The sequence below is a fragment of the Natator depressus genome, chromosome 2 (assembly GCF_965152275.1).
Source record: "Natator depressus isolate rNatDep1 chromosome 2, rNatDep2.hap1, whole genome shotgun sequence".
Classification (NCBI taxonomy): domain Eukaryota; kingdom Metazoa; phylum Chordata; order Testudines; family Cheloniidae; genus Natator; species Natator depressus.
This window is the reverse complement of record NC_134235.1, coordinates 207,195,975-207,218,303: the sequence shown is the minus strand read 5'-3', so window position 1 is coordinate 207,218,303 and position 22,329 is coordinate 207,195,975. Positions and strand designations below refer to the sequence as shown.

The 22,329-nt window shown below is 41.6% G+C and overlaps 1 protein-coding gene across 3 annotated transcripts in view; it reads left to right on the top strand.

The window, feature by feature from the left end:
• Nucleotides 1-22,329, top strand: part of HDAC9 (histone deacetylase 9) — a 542,743-nt gene that overhangs the window by 462,726 nt on the left and 57,688 nt on the right. For all 3 annotated transcript variants that reach the window (XM_074945808.1, XM_074945812.1, XM_074945807.1), the window contains one exon: nt 9,983-10,101. In XM_074945808.1, the coding sequence (XP_074801909.1) occupies nt 9,983-10,101 (119 nt within the window). The remainder of the gene's footprint in view (nt 1-9,982; nt 10,102-22,329) is intronic.

The window sequence follows — 22,329 nt, the reverse complement described above, 5'->3', positions numbered from 1 at the left end:
AATACGTAAACACATATGACTATGAATACATGCAGGAGCAGGTTTGTTGAGTAAGCAGGTGCTATTTTACATACTGACCTTTCAGAATAAAACTGCTCTTTAAGGGGGCATACTATTGTATGTGTTCTCTTGGCCTCTTTTCAAATATCGTCCACATATCACTTTGTATCTGTACGCAGATGGGCATCTATGTTCAGTAGCAAATTCTGGATGGGTTTGGACTAAAGCCACATATTTGAACACTGGAGCCTGGCCCTGGTTATGGATCTAAACTTCCCTGAAATTTGTCTCCATATTGGGCCAAACTTAAAACCCTATATCTAAACACTGCTAAGCTGTGAATAAACTGAAATCTGAATATAGATCCTTATTCTCATTGTAGATGTCTGTATGTCATAGTTTCCAGAAATTGGATATTTTCATGTGACAATACCATCAGCTCCTTCTTTGTAGTTTCTGAAAATTTCAAAGTAATATTTTTCTAAACTTTCTCCTGTTTGCTAATTTATTTTTCCCATCTTTGGTTATGTTTGAACTAATTCAGTGGATCAGATTTAGGCATGCCATAGCTCAAATGTAGAAGGGCCCTTGTAATTACATGAAAACCACCTTTGTAAAGAATAATTTTAAAAATGGAAGGATCAGCACATATTGTAGTAAATATTCCTTATGTTTTTTGGTTGATGTTGATGTTGCAATTCCAGTTGTAACAGAACTTAGGAAAATTTCAGGCAGGATGCCTAAATCATTATTCATTTAAAAAGAAACCCATGAATAATAATCTCAGGCTCAAAAATGTAAGATGCAAAAGCCAAAAATAAATAAATAAATAAAAAGAAAAATAAAAGATGCAAAGCTGAGGGTGCCTTTAAACCTTTTGATTCAATGGAAATTGGTGGGGCTACTCACAGTAATAAAGTTAAGCACTTGGCTAATTGTCGGTAGGATTGGGGTCTAAGAAGGGAAGGTCCCTTAAGTATGCTAGAGATTCATTCCTGTTTTAAAACCCCATTTATTCTGATTTAGTGCCATATCCAAGGTTAGCTAGATTGATTGGGAGAGATAACTGTACTAAATAATACAGAAAAAATTAACCTGAAGTTCTGGGGGGAGGAGGGAGGGAATGCAACAGTTTTCTTTTATGTAAGTAGGTAACTTACATGATATTATATTAAAACATACATGAAAACAATGCGTAAAAGTAATAGATACCATAGGGTACTGTTCCCAACAAGTATTGCATACGCTTTGAAATGCTGGGGATCAACCTCCTGGGCTTCACTGATCTATTCACTGGGCCTGGGTTCAGCAACATACTTGAACATATGTAACTTTCAGTCCGGTGGAGACGATTCTGATAGTTTTTCTTCAAGATGGGAAATCAAGAGTCTTAGCAGATAGCAGTACATTACTTCAAATTAAAGGAGGGCCCCTCTTGGATCAAAAACGAGGTAGATTAGAACTAACGTGTTATGTATATTCAGCAAAAGGGGCCAGTGGGGAAACTGAATAAATAATACTTAAAAAGAAAAGGAGGACTTGTGGCACCTTAGAGACAAACACATTTATTTGAGCATAAGCTTTCGTGAGCTACAGCTCACTTCATTGGATGCATTCAGTGGAAAATACAGTGGGGAGATTTATATACACAGAGAACATGAAACAATGGGTGTTACCATACACACTGTAATGAGAGTGATCAGGTAAGGTGAGCTATTACCAGCAGGAGAGTTGGGGAGGGGGGAACATTTCGTAATGATAATCAAGGTGGGCCATTTCCAGCAGTCGACAAGAACATCTGAGGAACAGCGGGGGGGGGGGGGGCGAAGGGGGGAGAATAAAAATGTACATGGCAGAGGGGCATTGCTGGCACATGATGGCATATATCACATTGGTAGATGTGCAGGTGAATGAGCCTCTGATTGTGTGGCTGATGTGATTAGGCCAGAAGTTACCTACTACAGGACAGGCCCAACAAAGAAAATAACAGAATGCCACTAGCCATCACCTTCAGCCCCCAATTAAAACCTCTCTAACGCATCATCGAGGATCTACAACCTATCCTGAAGGACGACCCATCACTCTCATAGATCTTGGGAGACAGGCCAGTCCTTGCTTACAGACAGCCCCCCCAACCTGAAGCAAATACTCACCGGCAACCAAACACCACACAACAGAACCACTAACCCAGGAACCGATCCTTGCAAACAAAGCCCGTTGCCAACTGTGTCCACATATCTATTCAGGGAACACCATCATAGGGCCTAATCACATCAGCCACACTATCAGAGGCTCGTTCACCTGCACATCTACCAATGTCATATATGCCATCATGTGCCAGCAATGCCCCTCTGCCATGTACATTGGCCAAACTGGACAGTCTCTACATAAAAGAATAAATGGACACAAATCAGACGTCAAGAATTATAACATTCAAAAACCAGTCGGAGTACACTTCAACCTCTTTGGTCACTCGATTACAGACCTAAAAGTGGCAATTCTTCAACAAAAAAATTTCAAAACCAGACTCCAACGAGAGACTGCTGAATTGGAATTAATTTGCAAACTGGATACAATTAACTTAGGCTTGAATAAAGACTGGAAGTGGATGTGTCATTACAAAAAGTAAAACTATTTCCCCATGTTTATTCCTCCCCCCCACTGTTCCTCAGACGTTCTTGTCAACTGCTGGAAATGGCCCACCTTGATTATCACTACAAAAGGTTTTTTTCCCCCCGCTCTCCTGCTGGTAATAGCTCACCTTACCTGATCACTCTCATTACAGTGTGTATGGTAACACCCATTGTTTCATGTTCTCTGTGTATATAAATCTCCCCACTGTATTTTCCACTGAATGCATCCGATGAAGTGAGCTGTAGCTCACAAAAACTTATGCTCAAATAAATTTGTTTGTCTCTAAGGTGCCACAAGTCCTCCTTTTCTTTTTGTGGATACAGACTAACACAGCTGCTACTCTGAAATAATACTTAGTGTTGTCTAGTAACTAAAACAGTGGACATGCATTCTTGATTTCTGTTGTCTGTCCAGGTTTTTCCTAATGATCACTGTGTTACTTTAAGCAAGTTAGTTACCTGTCCTCTGCCTCAGTTTATTCATTTGTGAAATGGGTATAATAATGCCTACTTTAAAGGGATGTTGGGCCAGATCATAGCTATGCTAATTTCCACCAGCTGAGGATGTGGATCATTGTGTTCCTTAGTTAACATTTATAAAGTGCTTTGAGAACTGTGGGTGGAAAGTGCTACTTTTTTGTAGTCAGTGTGAATAATTGATGTTACTAAACCACTATGCCCTGTAGGTTCAGAAAAATGTGGATTTGCCCTTCAGTTATACTAATTACCACCCTCAATGTTCTGTGTAGGTTGTCTGTGCTTCCTCTTAAATTATAAACTCTATCGAAGTAGAGTGGTCATTTATGTCAACTTAGCCCTTTCTCTGGATATCTTCGGCTTTATTTGGTGGCACATCCCGATGAATTTCTGGCTTGGGTACTTCTCTGCATGTCTTCTGGGAGAACAAATGTTTGGGAGCATGCTTCCCATGTGCAGTAAAACCACAAAAATAGAATAGAAGAATAAAAGGAATGAGATCAAGTAAATGGTAAAGTCTCTATAATGTCTTGCATCTGATGTTCATACTGTTGGGGAGGGGAAAGAACACATGCTTGATGTTTTCTCTAGGACTACACCCAACTGGAAGCCGTCCCATGGCTTCTTTGCAGACAGCAGCATACCCAAATTGAATGCATTAATTCCATGGGGAAATCTCTTTTGTGGAACTAAAATTAATCTCTTCAAATTCCCAGGCACATGCTCCATGCCAGTGCCATCAAACTAAAGGAGGGGCTGCATTGTCTTGAGTCACTCCACTATAACTGTAAGGCTTAATGGAGTGAAGTAAACGCTGGTGCGAGATAAACCATGACCCGACTGCTCAAGATTTTAAAATGTGACGTGCAATTAGTGGCACAGCAAAAGGAAGAAAAGAGCAGGGAAGTCCCTAAAATCCTTTTCATCTGAATACTTTATATATTCAATAATTATGGCTCTGTATGACACAGGATAACAGAAAATCAGTCTCTCTTTTGGATTTTTTTTCTTTAGCGAGGGAAGGAGGGTATGACTAATAGTTAAAATATAAAACTCAGATCTAGTCAGACAATAGTATTTCCATCTAAAGTCTCAGAAATATCTTAGTAATAGATTTTGCTTTCTGTTATACTCATGCAGCCCAGCTGGCTTCAATAGGGTTGCACTATTGCATCTGATAGAAGAATTTGGCCCCTAGTGCACTATTGCCTGGATCTAATTCTTAATTCCCCTCCAGATAAAATAATAACTATCCTTAGTCTTAATCTTGGATACAGCCTCTATCTACAGAGACTTTTAGAGTATTTTTGTTGGGATTGTAAGAAAGTGTTTTGACATTCATCATAACCAGAACCTGTCAGATGTGATATACTATTGAGCATAGGTATGTCCTGAGGAATTAGGGATGGCTAACAAGATGATTCTTTAGAATACATCCAAATGTAATTTTATTGTTTTTTTTCCTCTGTTATTATCAGATCCAGACTTATTTTGGCTGAAGTAGGCCAGAGGAGAATTGCCATGGCATGGGTGAACTCACTCTGGTCAAACTCAGTGAAGTGGCTTATGGGCCAACTACCCCACCCCACACTAGTGTCATGGGTGTGTCTGAGGGAGGGTAGATCATGATGGAGCTCTCTGTGTGATGCAGATCCTTCACTAACGCAGGGTCCCAGGGCTGCTCTCTCTGCTGCTTGCCAGGCCAGCACAGGATCAGGGAGCTGTAACCTGCTCTCTGACTGTTCCTTCTGCCCGGAGCTAAACAAAACTTGGATTCAGGGAAGAACAGAGCCTCAAGTATGGGCGGGGGAAAGGGATGGATCTTCAAGGGGTCCCCAGCCTCCTGATGAAGTGCAGCCCTGATGAAGTGCAGCTTGAACAGGGCTTTGCATGGTGGTCAACTTCTAAAAGCTTTTGCAAAGGACAGTTGTCCAGACAAGTCAAGGAGATTGGGGGTCTGTGAGAGCCACTGTGACCACAGGGTTTGGTGTGCATTCTGGTGAAATGCATTATCTATATATTTGAGTCAAACAAATTATTCATGACAGCAACCCCATGGGGTATGAAAGTATCACTGTCTTGGTTTTATAGATGGAGGAATGTAAGCAGAGATGTTCCATCACTTGCCTAGGCCATAGAAGGAGTCATTGTCAGAGCTGGACATAGAGAGGAGTCATCCCTGGCTTTCAGTTCTACATGTAGTCCATTAGACGAGGCGCATTATACCTTCATGATGAACTGCCCCGTCATGTTTACAGACATATTGGTTGTTCAACAGAGTAACCAGCTTAGATTCATGCTGCTAGGTTTGAGGGAGAGAGCGACATTAGTGCTATCAGTAGCAGTTTATGGAGCATTGGAATCCATTACCATGTGAGTCCTCCCCAAAATCAGTGAACCTGCAGCTATGGTTTTCTTGGAGGCCAAAGACCAGCCTTGAGCTGCTGTAGTGAGAACCATAAACAACTAATGATTTTTAGAAGAAAATAGGGACTAACTTTCTATCCTAGCAATCAAATTATACTTTCCTTAGTATTTTGAAAAGAAAAGAACTATACATGTATTTTTATTATTAAAACATGAAAGATGAATTAGATTAAGCCTGATATTCCAGTTACCTCCAGATTTGGAGGGATGAAAGGGAGGAGAAGCAATGACACAGGTTTTCTGGTCTTCATAGGCCAGCTCTGTGTGCAATATACTGAATCGTACTAGCAAAAGTCTGCCAGTTTGTAAAGTAACTTCATTGTTTTGTGGAGGGAGTGGCAGTACTGCTCTGGTGTGAAATACATTCATCCAAGTTGATGCTTTACATCTGCATTCTCAAAAGCAGAATTTCTCATTCTTTTTTTCTTTTTGCTAATTTTCAGAAAAGCGTTTTGAGGCATTTACTCAACCTTATAGTCTCAGCTATCACTGACAGAACCGTACTAAATGTCACCCCCACCTTTCCAGTTACTATCATTGTAAAAGTCATCTCTTTCTTTTGTCTGGAGGTTTCCATGTATCCTCTCTGGACAGACTTTTTACTACCATTACAGGTAGCGCTAAATAGTGACACCTGTTAAGTATGGTTGCCTGACATGTCCAATTGTAAGATGCTGTTTTCGTTACTTATAACTTTCCCATAATTTAACCATTTCAGCTGAAATTTCCCATGCTGCATTTTTGCTTCAGTCTGAATTTTTCTGGGATGTTTCAGCTAAAATGCTTGAGCTGTTTCTGAGAACAAGATTAGGGGAAAACATGTTTTGCCTGAGCTAAAAAATTCTTACAACCATTTCACTGAGACACTTTAGTGTCTCCAGGCTTTGGAGCAGGGACTTGAAATTTGGTCAGCGGCAGTGTTCCCTCTAATTTTTGACAGGCTGTGTGCGCAAAAAATTTCTTCTGTGCAAATTTTTGTGCACACGGTGTTTTGCCATGTGTGCGGGGTTTAGGATCTGTGTGCGCGCGCACATACGCACAGCTTAGAGGGAACAGTGGTCAGCAGATGGGGTGGGATGCCCTGATATCAGGGATAAGCCTATTGGCTGCCCAGGGGAACTGTGACCAAATGTGGTCAAGTTATAATAATAGCCTCAGTTTGCATATGCTCACTAGAAACCTGTTAGAATATGGGAGCTACATTTTCCAAAGATTCAATCTGTAGCGAGCATTCTCCATCCATTCACAGATACTATTTGATGACCAGGCTGCTCAACTGTAGAGCCCATGATCTTCTTTTTATTTTTTATAATTGTTTTGTTTTAGGAATTTCTTGTTCTTTTATTTTACCCATTAATCCAGGCACCCTCATGCCCTCTTATATATCCCCCCTTGTAACAGGGCACCTCCGTCAGTACCCGGTGAATCTCGCAGCCTGGCCAGTTCAGATGGTTTCACCATCACAAACATACACACTGGGTTGTTTATCTTTCACCAAGGTGTGCATTTATGTCCCTCTTACAGAACAGTACTTGTGCAATACAGGCTTACAGCATGGTAGGTTCCCCTGCAGCCCTCACTGCCCAGCTCGGGCTGACTCTCTGAGCTTCCTTCTGGGCACCTCTTGAGCTCCCCTGGCTTCCTGTTTCCTCTCCTTATATTCTCCCCAATTACCTTGTTAACCTAGTGATTGTCACCCAGGGGCTCACAATCCCCCATCAGAAAATGCATAATTGCCCTCAGCTGGGCCTGCAGCCGTCTCCAAGCTACAGCAATGTCAGTGATCAGAATACTACTGCTAACACCTGTCAAACCCCTCTCCTATTGACCTTCAGCCCCCCAATCCCATTAGGCCCAGAAACCCCTTCCCTAGCCCCCTTAAATATTCCACCTCCCCTACTGAGTCCCAGCCCCCCAGGTCCCCCATTAGTCCTGAGGACCCCTCACTTATTCCTCCTTATATATTTTCCCTGTCCTCTGGGTGAGGGGGAACCTAGTGAGGGGTTGGGTCCTGCCCGCAGGAGGTGGAAAACTCTGGGGGAAGGGGTCAGGTCTTGCACCTCGGGGTTGGGAGACCCCAGGGGGTTGCAGATAAAGCCCACCTGCACTCATTCTGCAGCAGTGGCTCCTGTCCTGCAGGTCTAGGCCCAGTTCCCCATGCCAGGCATTGTGACTTGGACATGGGTTCGCAGCATTGCTCAGGTTTGACGCAGCTGCCCCTTCATCAGTGGGGCCCAGGCAAACCTGTGCAGCACTATGATCCCATGTGCCAGGTTGCAACACCCAGAGCAGGGATCTGGATCCAGCCCTGAAGGACAAGAGCTGCAGGAGCTGCCACTGCAGGGTGCATTTTTGTTTTATGCCATTTTTTATGTTCTTTTTCATTTTGTGTTATTTTGCATTTGTGATGAACATGGGGCTTTACTCATGCACCTTCCCCACAGAGGCACGTGCCATCCCAGGACTGCGGGCCTGAGCAGGACTTCCCCTGCAATTGTTCTCTGTTGTGCTCTCAATGCTGCCCCTGCTGGCATGCTGTCAGCTTGGATAAGGAATATGCAGCCTGTCTGGAATGCAGAGGGGTGAGGAACCAGGGTGGTGGTAGGATGGCAGGAGAGATGCAGTGCTGTAGGTCAGGAGCAGGAGCTGGGAGTATGAGGGAGAAGGGAGTTAGAAGCATTACCTGGGCTGGGACTTCACATCATCCCCGCCTCATTCAGTGCACAGGATGCACAATGCTCTCAGAGTGAATTTGGGGCTGTGCAGTGAAGAAGGCTGATGTCTGTAGGGCCCCTGCCTCGTTTGTTGCAGAAGCTGGAAGGTGTGTAGTGAATGAGGCAGTGATCATGGACTTAGATACTGTCTCATAATAAATATGCACAGGGGGGGCTGGATTAAGGCTGCCCAGGCATTTCCTAATTTTTGACTACTTGCTTTACAAACTTAACGTTCTTTCAACATAGCTTTCTTTAAAGGTAATTACATAATAATTGTTCTGTCTTTATGGAATTGTCTGCATACTTGCATTGTAGTGCTTCAGTGCAATCTCAATGGAATAAGCGTAACAGACCTGCAGTAAAGCTGAACTCTCCTCTTTTCTGAGCTAACATGACAGCCGTTTGATTCTCCAGTGTCCTGATCCTACACTCATTATTTAGATAAAACACCGACTGACTGCAACTCAAGTGGAGTTTTGTGGGAGTAAAGAGTGCAGGATATGGTCACTAGTGTTAAAAGTACTGTTGAGGAATTTGGAACAAAACAAAGGAAATTAAAATGCAGAAACAAAAATCACACAGAATGGACGAGAACTGTTAACAGTCTAACTTATTTAACATGAAACCTAGATCCTTAACATGGTCTTCTTTCTCCTATGTGCAGTTATCAGTAAGGAAATGGACATATGCTTTGAAATAAGGCAGGTGCTATCATAGTTAATATATAAAGATATCCATTTTAAGAAGAATTTCAGTCTGAAGTCTGGAATTCTGGAGTTAGTGAATTTAGATTAGCATCTTAATTGACTTTTAGTATAATTGAAGACCTTCAGAATTAAACTCAGTCAACAATAATAAAGTATCAGTGTTTGAACCTGTAATTTTTAAGTCAACGTATGAGCAGGAATCCTGAAAAGTCAAGTCAAAGAAAATATTTGTGAATCCAGTTTGAGCTTTACCTTTTCTTTAATAAATTTGCTTTAAAGAAATCTTTAAATGCTGATAAAGCTAAGCTAAACAATAAAAATCCTAACCCAGGATAAAACCTACATGAAGGAAAGGGTTAAAAAAACGAGAACATTTGGGAATGTGAAGCATTGAATTATCTGACTGAAACCAGCAGGGGTTGCTGTCACTATTTTGTGGTTGTCACATTCCTGCTATGCTTGACCTTGGAAAGGCTTGACAATGTAGCCTGGATTTGATTAAGGGAATTTCATGTTTTTCCTTTGCTAGAGTCACCCCCCACCTCGACAAACATTTTAAAATGTTAAGAAAAAATATGTTTGGAAAGCAAACATTTTCCCAAAAGAAATTTATAGTTCAAATTTACACCAAGTTCGCACTCACTGGAGCCGTCCAGGTTTCCACTGAGGCTTTGAATATTCTCTGTAAACCATTAGTCACTCCCCTGGAAGAGCCAGCTTTTTATAGGCAGCGGGATAAAACAGGCACAGATGTGTGTGTAATATTAGAGGTTTTCACATGTACCTGTACTTTAAAAAAAACCCTAGAAAATTGGAAAAGAAAAAGAATGAAAGCAGAGATGGGAAAAGTTGGATTTTTTGACTAAATATAATGATGATGAATTTAGTTAAAGGAAGATATTAATGTTTTTGATGCCCAGACTTTTGTTTTTGTATAGTGGATTTTGGGGATCATGCCAAGCAGTATGCTTAATGAAGGTGTGAGCTGTAGTTTGTAACTGGCTGCCTTTTTATTCTGCAGGACTGTGATTATGCCTATTGCCAATGAGTTTGATCCGGACATTATCCTAGTATCAGCGGGATTTGATGCTGTGGAAGGCCACGATGCTCCATTAGGCGGGTACAAAGTCACAGCTAAATGTATGTATAGTCATAAAGTGGTTATTTTTTTCTGTCCTTCTGGGACAGGTCTTCATTTTAGAACCAAATTTTGCCCTCATTTATACACATATAAAATTGCCTTGGTGTAACTGACAGAAGAATTTGTCCTTTAGTTAATATCCGTGAGTAGCCATAGAACTCGCAGGAACCAGCTGAATGTGATACAAATAAAATTATATCTTAGCTATTCTAGCTCACTCCTTGTTGCAGAGCCTCTTGGCATATTTTTGTATAGGTCTGAAAGCTTTATTTTGCTGGCATTCAAATAACCTTTCAGAGATTTCATGCTTTTTTTCAGCAGGCCCCACTTCCAAATGAAGTAATAAATTAGTCATTTTTAAACTGTGTCGAACATGTTAAATTTGGAGGCTTAATTCTGATCTCACATTGTTTTTATATTACTATAACCCACTAAACGAGTTACTCCTGATTTACACCACTGTTCATGAAAGTCAAGTTTTTCAAAAGAAATTAGTGATGTGCAGTGCCTCAGTTTCTGGATGCCCAGTTTAAGCCCCTAACGCAGTGATTCTCAAAGCCGGTCCGCCGCTTGTTCAGGGAAAGCCCCTGGCACGCCGGACCGGTTTGTTTACCTGCCGTGTCCACAGGTTCGGCCAATCGCGGCTCCCACTGGCCGCGGTTCGCCGCTCCAGGCCAATGGGGGCTGCGGGAAGTGGCGCGGCCCGAGGGATGTGCTGATTAAATCAATAAGAAGTAGGTGACACGGTCATTTTGAAAATTACAGTAGGTAGCTGCATCTTTAGGCACCTAAATACCTTTAAAAATCTGGCCCAATAACAATATGTAGAGCAATGTGCAGTGTAGCATTGCAATATATAAGACACTGTTGACATTCTATGCTGGAATACAAAATAGACTTGTTTTCTAATCCAGATTCTTATTTAGTGTAATTTAAAATCACTCCATAGGAGTCAGGGGGAGTTGTGTGTTGGTGTGCAAAGGAGGGAGCACTGTGTAAAGGTTTAGCTCAATGAGTCCTTGCATGCCAATGGGATGTGTTAATCTGCAGTGGGAATGGAGAGGAAACTGGAACATGGCCATGGTGAGGAGCTGACCAGCCACAGAAGCTTAACTGCCATCTCCTTCAAGGTTGGGATGTTATCTCCATTGTGGCATGCACGCAGAGTGCAAATAAAAAATGACCTTTAATTTATTATATCTCTAAATTTCTTCTGCAAAGATATGCACTGGGGGTGAAATCCCTCCTTGGCGGAGGGCTCGTGCAAGGCCCTCCACGCTGCACAGTCCTTATTATTATCCTTTACAAATAAGGGGAATGGGTAGAGCTGTGATTGCATGAGCTCAACACTCCCAGTGTGCAGGGCAAGAGGGCTTCACAATGACTCTAAAATTGTTGGTTCAGAGGGATCCTTACTTACCTGGATGTCACAGCTAGGAACCCTTGCTCAGTGGGCTTGAGAGGTACCCCTTGCTGTTCCAGGCAGGATGGGCTGTGCAGCAATTCCACAACCTACCAGTATATTGGAGGATGTATCTTATTCCCCCCCGCAACGCTGAGAAAGAGAATGGAGTGAATTTCACCCTGACAGTGAAGAAAATTTTTCTTCATCCACTCTGTGTTCTGAATCCACTCTACCCTCTTTGCGTAGCACATACAGAACCTGAAATTGTCTTAAAATTTTAGTACAAGAGGCCACACATACACACCAGTATAAATGTAAACAAAAAGTTGATTTACAGTAAGTGGCTCTTGTTTAAATTAAAGGAAAAGCAAATATAGGCCCAGATAATAATCACGTATCTAAAGGACGAATAAAGTCCTTTGTACAGAGCCAAAGGATTTTATTATTTCCCTCAACCAAAATTCTCAAAATTTCACCATACGTTTTTAGAGCATATATCCTGCATATGGTATAGAGAAAAGTGCATACTGCCTATAACAAAAAATCACCTAACATTTGAGAGACAAACTCCATATTAAAGAAGTACAAAGGTAATCTAAATGTGGATCCATGAAGAAATAGTAATATCATTGGTTACTTCTCAGACTTGTAAAACGTACAATACAAGCAAGTGCACAGAGAAATTCTAACATGTTTTTGCAGGCCAAACTGTAGCTTGTAGCCAAACGATTATTGTCATTTCATTTATATATTTTTAATGCTTTGAACCCATTTAATACACTGGTCTCCCTGATTTCCAATGACCCAATACAATCTTTGCACTTGATAATTAAGACATTTACATCAAAAAAGGAAAACTGATTCTTTGACTATTTTCCCCACTTGGTAAAGAAGCAATACAGAGACGCTGCACCACTGATGGAGAGCATTTTATGGCCTTCAGTCAGAGCACAGTCACACAGGAATAACTGTAAAGCGTTAACAGAACAGCAAGTCCTGGCTCTGAAGAGCTGGGAGAAAAAGGATGAAGATAGGTGATCCAAATGAGGATTTTTGCTTCCTCAGTGAAGTACTTTACCTTTGTCTTTATTGAATGTCATCTTGTTGATTTCAGACCAGTTCTTCAATTTGTGAAGGTAATTTTGAATTCTTATCCTGTCTTACAAAGTGCTTGCACCCCTTCCCAGCTTGGTGTCATCTGCAAATTTTATAAGCCTACTCTCCACTCCATCATTCCAGTCATTAATGAAAATATTGACAGGTTTCAGAGTAACAGCCGTGTTAGTCTGTATTTGCAAAAAGAAAAGGAGTACTTGTGGCACCTTAGAGACTAACCAATTTATTTGAGCATAAGCTTTCGGGAGCTACAGCTCACTTCATCGGATGCATACTGTGGAAAGTGTAGAAGATCTTTTTATACACACAAAGCATGAAAAAATACCTCCCCCCACCCCACTCTCCTGCTGGTAATAGCTTATCTAAAGTGATCACTCTCCTTACAATGTGTATGATAATGAAGTTGGGCCATTTCCAGCACAAATCCAGGTTTTCTCTCCCCCCCCCCCCCCAAACCCACTCTCCTGTTGGTAATAGCTTATCTAAAGTGATCACTCTCCTTACAATGTGTATGATAATCAAGGTGGGCCATTTCCAGCACAAATCCAGGGTTTAACAAGAACGTCTGAGGAGGGGGGGGGTTGGAAAAAACAAGGGGAAATAGGTTACCTTGCATAATGACTTAGCCACTCCCAGTCTCTATTCAAGCCTAAGTTAATTGTATCCAATTTGCAAATGAATTCCAATTCAACAGTCTCTCGCTGGAGTCTGGTTTTGAAGTTTTTTTGTTGTAATATCGCAACTTTCATGTCTGTAATCGCGTGACCAGAGAGTCACGCGATTACAGACATGAAAGTTGCGATATTACAACAAAAAAACTTCAAAACCAGACTCCAGCGAGAGACTGTTGAATTGGAATTCATTTGCAAATTGGATACAATTAACTTAGGCTTGAATAGAGACTGGGAGTGGCTAAGTCATTATGCAAGGTAACCTATTTCCCCTTGTTTTTTCCAACCCCCCCCCTCCTCAGACGTTCTTGTTAAACCCTGGATTTGTGCTGGAAATGGCCCACCTTGATTATCATACACATTGTAAGGAGAGTGATCACTTTAGATAAGCTATTACCAACAGGAGAGTGGGTTTGTGTGTGTGTGTGTGTGGGAGAAAACCTGGATTTGTGCTGGAAATGGCCCAACTTGATTATCATACACATTGTAAGGAGAGTGATCACTTTAGATAAGCTATTACCAGCAGGAGAGTGGGGTGGGGGGAGATATTTTTTCATGCTTTGTGTGTATAAAAAGATCTTCTACACTTTCCACAGTATGCATCCGATGAAGTGAGCTGTAGCTCCCAAAAGCTTATGCTCAAATAAATTGGTTAGTCTCTAAGGTGCCACAAGTACTCCTTTCCTTTTTTTTTGAAAATATTGAGTTGTACTATACCTAGGACTAACCTCTGCAAGACCCCAGTAGATATGCCCTCCCAGTTTGACAGCAAACAATTGATATCTTACTCTGAGTACGGTCTTTCAACCAACTGTGCACTCACCTTACAGTAATTTCTTCTAGGCAGGGGTTCATCTAGACCAGGTGTCTGAGCCACCACTTCCCACAGCTCCCATTGTCTGGGAATGGCGAACCGCGGCCATTGGGATGCTCAGGTAAACAAAACGTCTCCCCCAAGGGCTTACCCTGAACAAGCTGCAAACCAAGTTTGGGAACCCCTGATCTAGACCATATTTCCTTAGTTTGCTTATGAGACTGTCAAGTGAGGCTGTGTCAGAAGCTTTACTAAAATCTAGATATATCACATCTATAGCTTTCCCCCATCCACTAGGTTAGTAACTTTGTCACTGAAGGAAATTGGGTTGGTTTGGCATGTTTTGTTCTTGACAAACCCATGCTGGCTATTCCTTCTCACCCTATTATTCTTTATGTGCTTACAAATTGATTATTTCATTATTTGTTCCAGTGTCTTTCCAGGTATTGAAGTTAGGCTTACTGGTCAGTAATTCCCTGGATCTTCTTTGTGTCTTTCTCCAGCCCTCTGGGACCTCACCTGTCTTCCATGAGTTCAGAAAGATAATTGCTAATAGTTCCAAGATGGTTTCAGCTAGTTCCTTAAGTAGTATAGGATAGTATAGGATGAATTTCATTAGGCCCTGCTGATTTGACTACATCTAACTTATCTAAAAAGATTTTAACCTCTGCTTTTCCTATTTTGTCTTGCATTCCTTCCTTCTTCTTGTCAATATTAATTGGTGTGGATTATCTGGTCACCTTTTTATTGAAGACTGAAGCAAAATAAGCATTAAACACCTCAGCCTTCTTGATGTTGTCAGTTATTAACTCTCCTTTCCTGCTAAGTAGAGGACCCACACTTTCCTACATCTTTCTCTTGCTCCAAATATATTTAAAGAATCTCTTCTTATTGGCTTTTATGTCCCTTGCTAGGTTTAACTCATTTTGTGCCTTAGCCTTTCTGATTTGTACCAGCATAGTTGTGCTATTCTTTTGCATTCTTCCTTAGCAATTGGTCCATGTTTCCACTCTTTGTAGGATTATTTTTTTTTATTTTAAGGTAATTAAAGAGCTTCAGATGGAGCCATATTGGCCTGTTACTATTCTTCCTACCTTTTCCTCACATTAGGATAGTTTAACTTGTGTCTTTAATACTGCTTTCTTGAGAAACTGCCAGTTCTTCCGAACTCCTTCCCTTAGATTTTCTTCTTAGGCAGCAATACCTATCAGTTCTCTGGGTTTTTTAAAGTCTGTTTTTTTTAACCATTGTCCCTGCTGATCTCAATCCTTCCTTTCCTTAGAATCATGAAATCTATCATTATATGATCACTTTCACCCAAATTGCCTTCCACCTTCAGATTCATAACCCATTCTCATGTGCTGGTCAGAATAAAATCTAAAATGACTGTCCTGTTGTCCTTATGTCTTCCAATTTCTGAAACAAAAAGTTGTCCACAACACAATCCAAGAATTTATTGGAAATTTTGTGTTTTGCCGTATTACTTTTCCAGCAGACATCTTAAATTCCCCCACTACTACCAGTCTTATGTTTTGCATATTTCTGTTATTTGTTCTAAAAACACCTCATCCACCTCCTGTTCTTGATTTCATTGTCTATAGTATACCCCCACCATGATATCATCTCTATTTTCCCCCCTTTTATCTTTACACAGAGACTTTCAAGTGGTCTGCCCCTCACCTCCTTCCTTGGACCTCAGAACAAATGTATATATTCTTGATATATAATGTAACACCTCCTCCCTTTTTTCCCCTTCCTGTCCATCCTGAACAAGATATACCCCTCTATATGAATATTCCAGCATGATATTTCCCAAGTCACTGTGATGCTAATTAAGTCATAATTTGGCTTATGCACTAATACGTCCAGTTCCTCCTGTTTATTACCCATACTCCTTGAATTTGTGTATAGACTAAGATATTGAGCAGATTCCCCCACTGATTTCTATCTTTTTGCTCCTATGACCCTACTGTAATTTTCCATGTTCCCCACAACATCTAGCTGTCAAGGTTGCATTTTTATGCCTATCTGTAGGCTTTTGTCACTTGCCCCCTTTGAACCTAGTATAAAGTCCTTCTCACTAGGTTAGTCAGTTGATGGGCAAAGATGCTCTTCCTTTTCTTTGATGGACCCCATCTCCTCCCAGCGGCCCTCCTTTCCAGAACAGCATCTCATGGTCAAGGAAACCTAATCTCTCCTACTGACACCATTTGTGCAGCCATGTATTTGTTTCCAGGATGTGTGCGTCTCTGCCTTGGCTTTTACCCTAACTCAGAGGATGGACAAGAACACAACCTGCACCCCCAACTCCTTTGCCATCACTCTCAGAGCGTTGTAGTCACTGCTGATCTGCTCAGGGCCATACTGTTAGTGCCTGCATGAATGAGCAGCATGAGGTAGTGATCAGAGGGATAGTGAGCCTCAACAACCTTTCTTTATGTGTCAGATATGGGCTCTATGCAGGCAGCACACTTCCTGGGGCATCATGACAGGTCAGAGTGATGGATATCTCCATCCCCCTCAGAAGGGAGTCCCCAGCTATCAGCACGCCTCCTGTTAGGTGCTGTGGCCGTGAGCCTCCCACTCTTCATGGCAAATGGCTCCTTCTCCTCTGTTATTGGCATCACGTCCTGTTGCCAGTACAGCATACTGGTTCTTGACCACGTTGGAAATGAGACCTGCGTGGAGGATGGAGCACTGTGTCCTACCCTAGGTGGCAGGCAGCCAATCTCCTCCACACAGAGCAGCCAGTTCTCTTTCCTCCTTTGGTGTTGCTGTAGTCATCTGTAGTTGGCTACCATCCTTCATCCCAGGTGTTTCCATTTGCATCCTGTCAATGTAGTCCTCATGCTCCCAGATATTACACAAATTAGCCACCTCCTCCTTCAGCTCTCTTACCTCCTTCTTGAAGGACTCCACCAAGACACCTCTCACACCAGGTGATTTCCCTTGCCTGGCTTTCATTGGCTCAGACATGAAGGCTGCATTCCAAGCAAGTCAAAAACAGGATCTTGGTAGAAGGCTCCAGGGTCAGGATGCTTGTCTGACTAGGTACCCCACAGGTGCAGGAAAAGAAGGAGCTAGCAGTGGTGTTGGCAACACACCATTTTCCTCCCATTGTGGGTTCTTCCTTGTGGAGTTACCTGCAAGTTAACGAAAGGGGGGAAAAACAAAACAAAATAAAAAAACCTTCCTCCACTGGTGAACTCAGCTGGTTAACTCCCTTAGACTCCCAGCTGCTTTCGTCTCACCAGCTATGTGTCCAATGACTGTGGTCTGTTATTTTGGGAAGCATGTTTAATTTATAGCCTGTATTAATGCAATCACACATTTTTGCCTGTTACTTTATTTAAAATAAGTGTAGTCTGGGCCACTGCCCGGTCTCAGCTTCCGAACAGTAAATGAATACATCAGCAGCAAATGACTACTCCATACCCTTTCAGCTGGCTCCCATTCAATACCCGGCATGGCCCGTGAAGCAGAGTCTTTCCCTGATATTCCTTTGGGGTGGTGGTGCTCCTTGCCGTGCCTGATAGAGCACTGCAGTTTAAAGGCACAGTTGAGTCCTCTGATGATAGTAATGCTGGTGCTGGAGGATCTGTCACCAGACTAACTTATTGCACAGTCCACAGCTAGAGCTATTCCTTCTTTGGTTAGCTTACCAAGTATTTATGAGCCAAATCCAGCAGTCTGTTGAAAGGTTGTGGAAGGAGTCAAAGGTGTCAAAGGAGTCAAACTGCACAGTTGCAGTTCATGGGGGGTCTGAGTCATGGAGAAGCCGTACCATGAAGTGGAGTTCTACAGAAGGGCTTTGAAGGCAATAAGGGAGAGAGGTGGCATGACCAGTGGGCCATGTGGATCCACTGCCTAAAACACCCTATGAAGAGGATTCAGAGGAACCACAGGTATTTCTGCAGTTCTGAGCTGCAGTTGTGGCCCCAGTTAATCTTGCCAGCTGCTGAAGGGAGGATTCCTTCACCCACCACTCCTCCCAGAGCTACACCACCTCCAGTGTAAGGAAAGGGAAGGGGGTGGTTCAGTTATGTGACATAACAGGAGGGAGCCTGGTCAAGGGGAAGCCGTGGTGCCTGATCCTCCACTGGCATAGGGCCTGTTATGGATCTTGTGTTAGCAGTAGAAGTTAGAGTAGGCCACATAGTTCTCTAGCTTCTATTGGGACCGGGCAGCTGAGGATCAGGGACCCACACCCAGCTCCCTGCAGCTGACACTTGTTACTATCTCTGAGCTGAATCCACATATAGCAGAGAATTGAAGCCTTAAACTTAAATGTAATACATACGTATGTGCTTAAGTGCTCTCCTGAACAGGGATGAGCTTACATGCATTAGTACCTTCCTCAACGGGGGTACATGTGAACACTACTCTCATGCTGAAGTTACTAAAAGCTTGTCTGCACACAGTTTTGTACTAATTCAACTAAATTGATAGAAAAACCAATTGGTTAAATCAGTGAAACCCCATAATGTTTCTGCAGAGAGTTTACAAAACACCTTTGTACTGGTATAACTATATCCACACTGGTGCGTTAAATCAATTACAAAAACTGTTTGTGGAGAGGCCCTGTGCAACGGGAGGCTCTCTCTCTGTATTGCTGTTCTTTCAGCAAGCTATCATGATCCAGATAGAATGGCATTCCTGTGCAGCTGACAGCCTCTACTGGCTTAGCAGGCATTATTTCCTTAACGATGCTACTTGTAAATATATGTGCAAATATCTAAGGGCACCATCCTCAGCTGGGGTGAAATGGTATATCCCCAGGTCAGTGGCACTATGCCAGTTTTCCTCAGCTGAGGATCTGGCCCAAAAGCTTAAATAGAGGTGAGATGGTAACAGGATACATGCCCTAAACACATGCCAATCAAATCTGTACACCACACCATCAAGTATGTATGTGTGTATTTATTATTGGGTTGAAGAAAAGTAATATTGAAGCCTGACTGTAAATTAATTTGTTGCACAATACACAGTTGTATGAAAAATGCAAAACAAACATATAGATTGTCTATTCAGCTTGTATAAACTTATACATGTTATCTAACAATTGGAGCATTTTCTATAGCACCTTTCATCACACAATGTACTACTATGGATATTCCATTGGCCATTTACTGTAGCACTCAATAAAAGATTTACCAAAATTAGGACCATATACTGCTGCCTTTGATCTTCATACAGAGCAACTATTGATATTACTGGAAGTTCTTTGTGTGGATCAAGTTCAGTATATGAATGTTCATTTTAATACAATCCAAAAACATTTAAGGGGAAAGCCCATATCAGTTACTGAATAATCTTAGTATTTCTCTTTTATGGCTAACCTTTTATTAAACTTTCAATAATGTAACATAAAAAATTCAGTATAATATATAGTATATTATAAAAAAAATATGAGCATAAAATACCATTTTTGATATTGGAGTAATGAAAAAATCTCCATTAAGGATGAAAGGGAGGAAGGAGAAATGATGTTGAGAGTATGGTATTCTAAGATTTTGGGTTGGCTTGCTGAGCCTTATCTGGAACGCTGAGATGTAGCTGGTATGTCCTGTACTTTATTTTACAGTTAATTTCTATAGCCTATGCGAGGTCAGATTTTTATGCCATTTGATGTACTCTGCACACAGATCTAAGAAAGGACTGCCAGATCTGGCCATAAATTTGCAGTTTGTTGGATCTAGTAAAAGCAACAATTTCAAATTTAGCGATTATAAATAGAAAATTTCTCCCTGTAATATTATCCTTATGTGAATTGCTTTCTTTTTGTCTTATAGTATAGTCCTTAGTATACTGTCTGCAGTAAAGTCCCTTATATCATTTTCCCACTTAAGTAAGGATTATTGGCAATTGGTCATTAAATGGTGATCATTCCATAAAAACTGTAAACAGAGACGTGTCAAGCAAGACGTAAGATGTTTTGGGGTCTGTTATCTTCTTTGACAACTGCATTTCATTAAGAGCTATAATGATTTGCTGAAGTTTTCCTGTCCTTTTACTCTCTTATCCCAGGGAGACTATTTGACACCAGGGTGCAAAATGAGATCAACAATTAGCAGTAGGAAAAGACGCCACTGCAGGCATTTAAAGAGTAAATCATTCAGTGTCAGGTTGGATACCTACTTACTGCTGTGTCAAATTAGTGACGCACGGTTGCTCAAGTATATGGAATCCATGGGTTCCAACTCACTCTAAGTTAATGTGCTGCAGGCCCATTATATTGCCCATGATGTGTTGGTTTGCTATCCTCGTGCTTTTTTCTTGAAGAAAGTCAAATTGACTTCTCTAAGCTTGTTGAAATAAATATTGCATTATCGAATACTTTGAATGGTGACTAATAAAATCAGTTGTAAAGCACTGAACGCATCCCACCATTCACAGCACAGGGAATGGGGCACCCTCCCATCACAGCACAGGGAATGGGGCACCCGCTCATCACAGCACAGGGCCTGCCTCATTAATCACAGCACAGGATTCACTAACATCCTAAGCAGCAATATTTTCCCGAGAGACATATTGCCTTCTGCTGTAAAACTTAATGTGCAAATTAGGGTTGCTCTGCAGCTCCCATTTCTTGGATTAGCTGTGCTCACATCCTGTAGATCAAGCCCTCATGCTTTTTGGGTCCTGGTGGTTCTTCTCAGAACTCAGAGGGAGAATGGGCAATTTGAACCCCAGTTTCTGTTCTGCTCTTCAGATATTTGATCACAGTGTACATGCTTTACATGGGAAAATATGTCTGCCAGTAGAGGGGTCTTTAATCTAAAATCGAATGTTTGAAGTTGACAAATTCAGACTAGAAATAAGACCCATGTTTTGAAGCAGCTTATCTAGTATGATAGATCCATCATTACGCGAACCCTTTCAATCAAGATTATATGTGTTTTAAAAAGGTGTGCTCTAGCTCATCCAGGAGTTATGGACTTGCTCTAGGAATTACTTGGTGAAATTCTACGGTGCATATGTTATGCAGGAAGCCAGACTAAATCATAATGGTCCCTTCTGACATTAGAAACTATGAAGTCTCAGGGAGTAGTAAATAATATTTTTATGCTCTTTTTTGGGTGCTCATTATGGCTGCTGTCTTACATCAAAATAAATTATTTGGTTCTTTCTCTGTGTCTCTTCAGTCATGTGTGACCTCCTGAAGCTTTTTCCCAGGTTCAAAGTTGCTACATCGTCTCATGAAGTTCTCTTCAGTTTGTCTGTGGCATTAGATTTGTAATATGTTTAAAAGGGGAGGATCTGAACTAAAGCCCTTAATCTTTGGGGGACATTTGATCTGGAGCTAAACTTAGTGACTTAGGCTTGTCTCTATAAGCATGACTTTGCTACTTGCTTTCACTAGGATTGATAAATTGTTCTCAGTAACTATTTGGCTATTCCAATAACTGATCCTCTGTGGTCTTTTGAGGTACTTTGCATTGTCCAGAGGGCTCACAAGAGAATGTTGTACAGTCTGATACAGAGTACCTTAGATAGATTGTAAACTCTTTAGGTCAAGGGCCATGTGTTCCTCTGTGTTTGTACAGCACCTAGCATAACAGAGTTCCAATCCTAGTTGGGTCTTCTAGGAGTTACTGTAATGTACAGATAACATAATATCATTATAAAGGAGACAGGCAAGGGAAGCCCATATAAATATATGATAGATAGCATATAAAATTAATGTTGGTTTGGTATCTTTTTAAGTGGAGTTCTAGTTTACAAAAATTTGTAAATTGTAGGGTTTCAGGGTCATTGTATCTCACTGATGCCATATCAAATTTCCTCTCTCTACAAGCAAACAGCCAGCCCAACAAAATATGAGCTTTGAGAGTTCAGCATTACCTCATTTTTTCTGGATTCCCTGTTAGCCTGCTGCTTTTCATCCAAAGGGTGAGCTGGGTTGGAAAGCAGATAATGCTGTTTACTTTTGATGTACAGGAGATGTGGAACTCTGCAGGTGACAGCTTGGAGGTGGAGGAACAGTTGTCCATAATGTGAATATCAATCTCAGAGGAAGGTGGCTGTGCCAGGGAATTTCCATTCACTCCTGCTGCCTCTTGGAGTCGGGTCAGGAGTACTTGGTAACTGATGGTATCAAAGGCTCCACAGAGGCCCACCTGGATGACTTGGATGTACTTCCCCTGTTACAGACAGGAGAAGGTTATCTACCAAAGCAACAAGTGTTGGTTCCTTTACTATACCCAGACTTGCTCAAGGG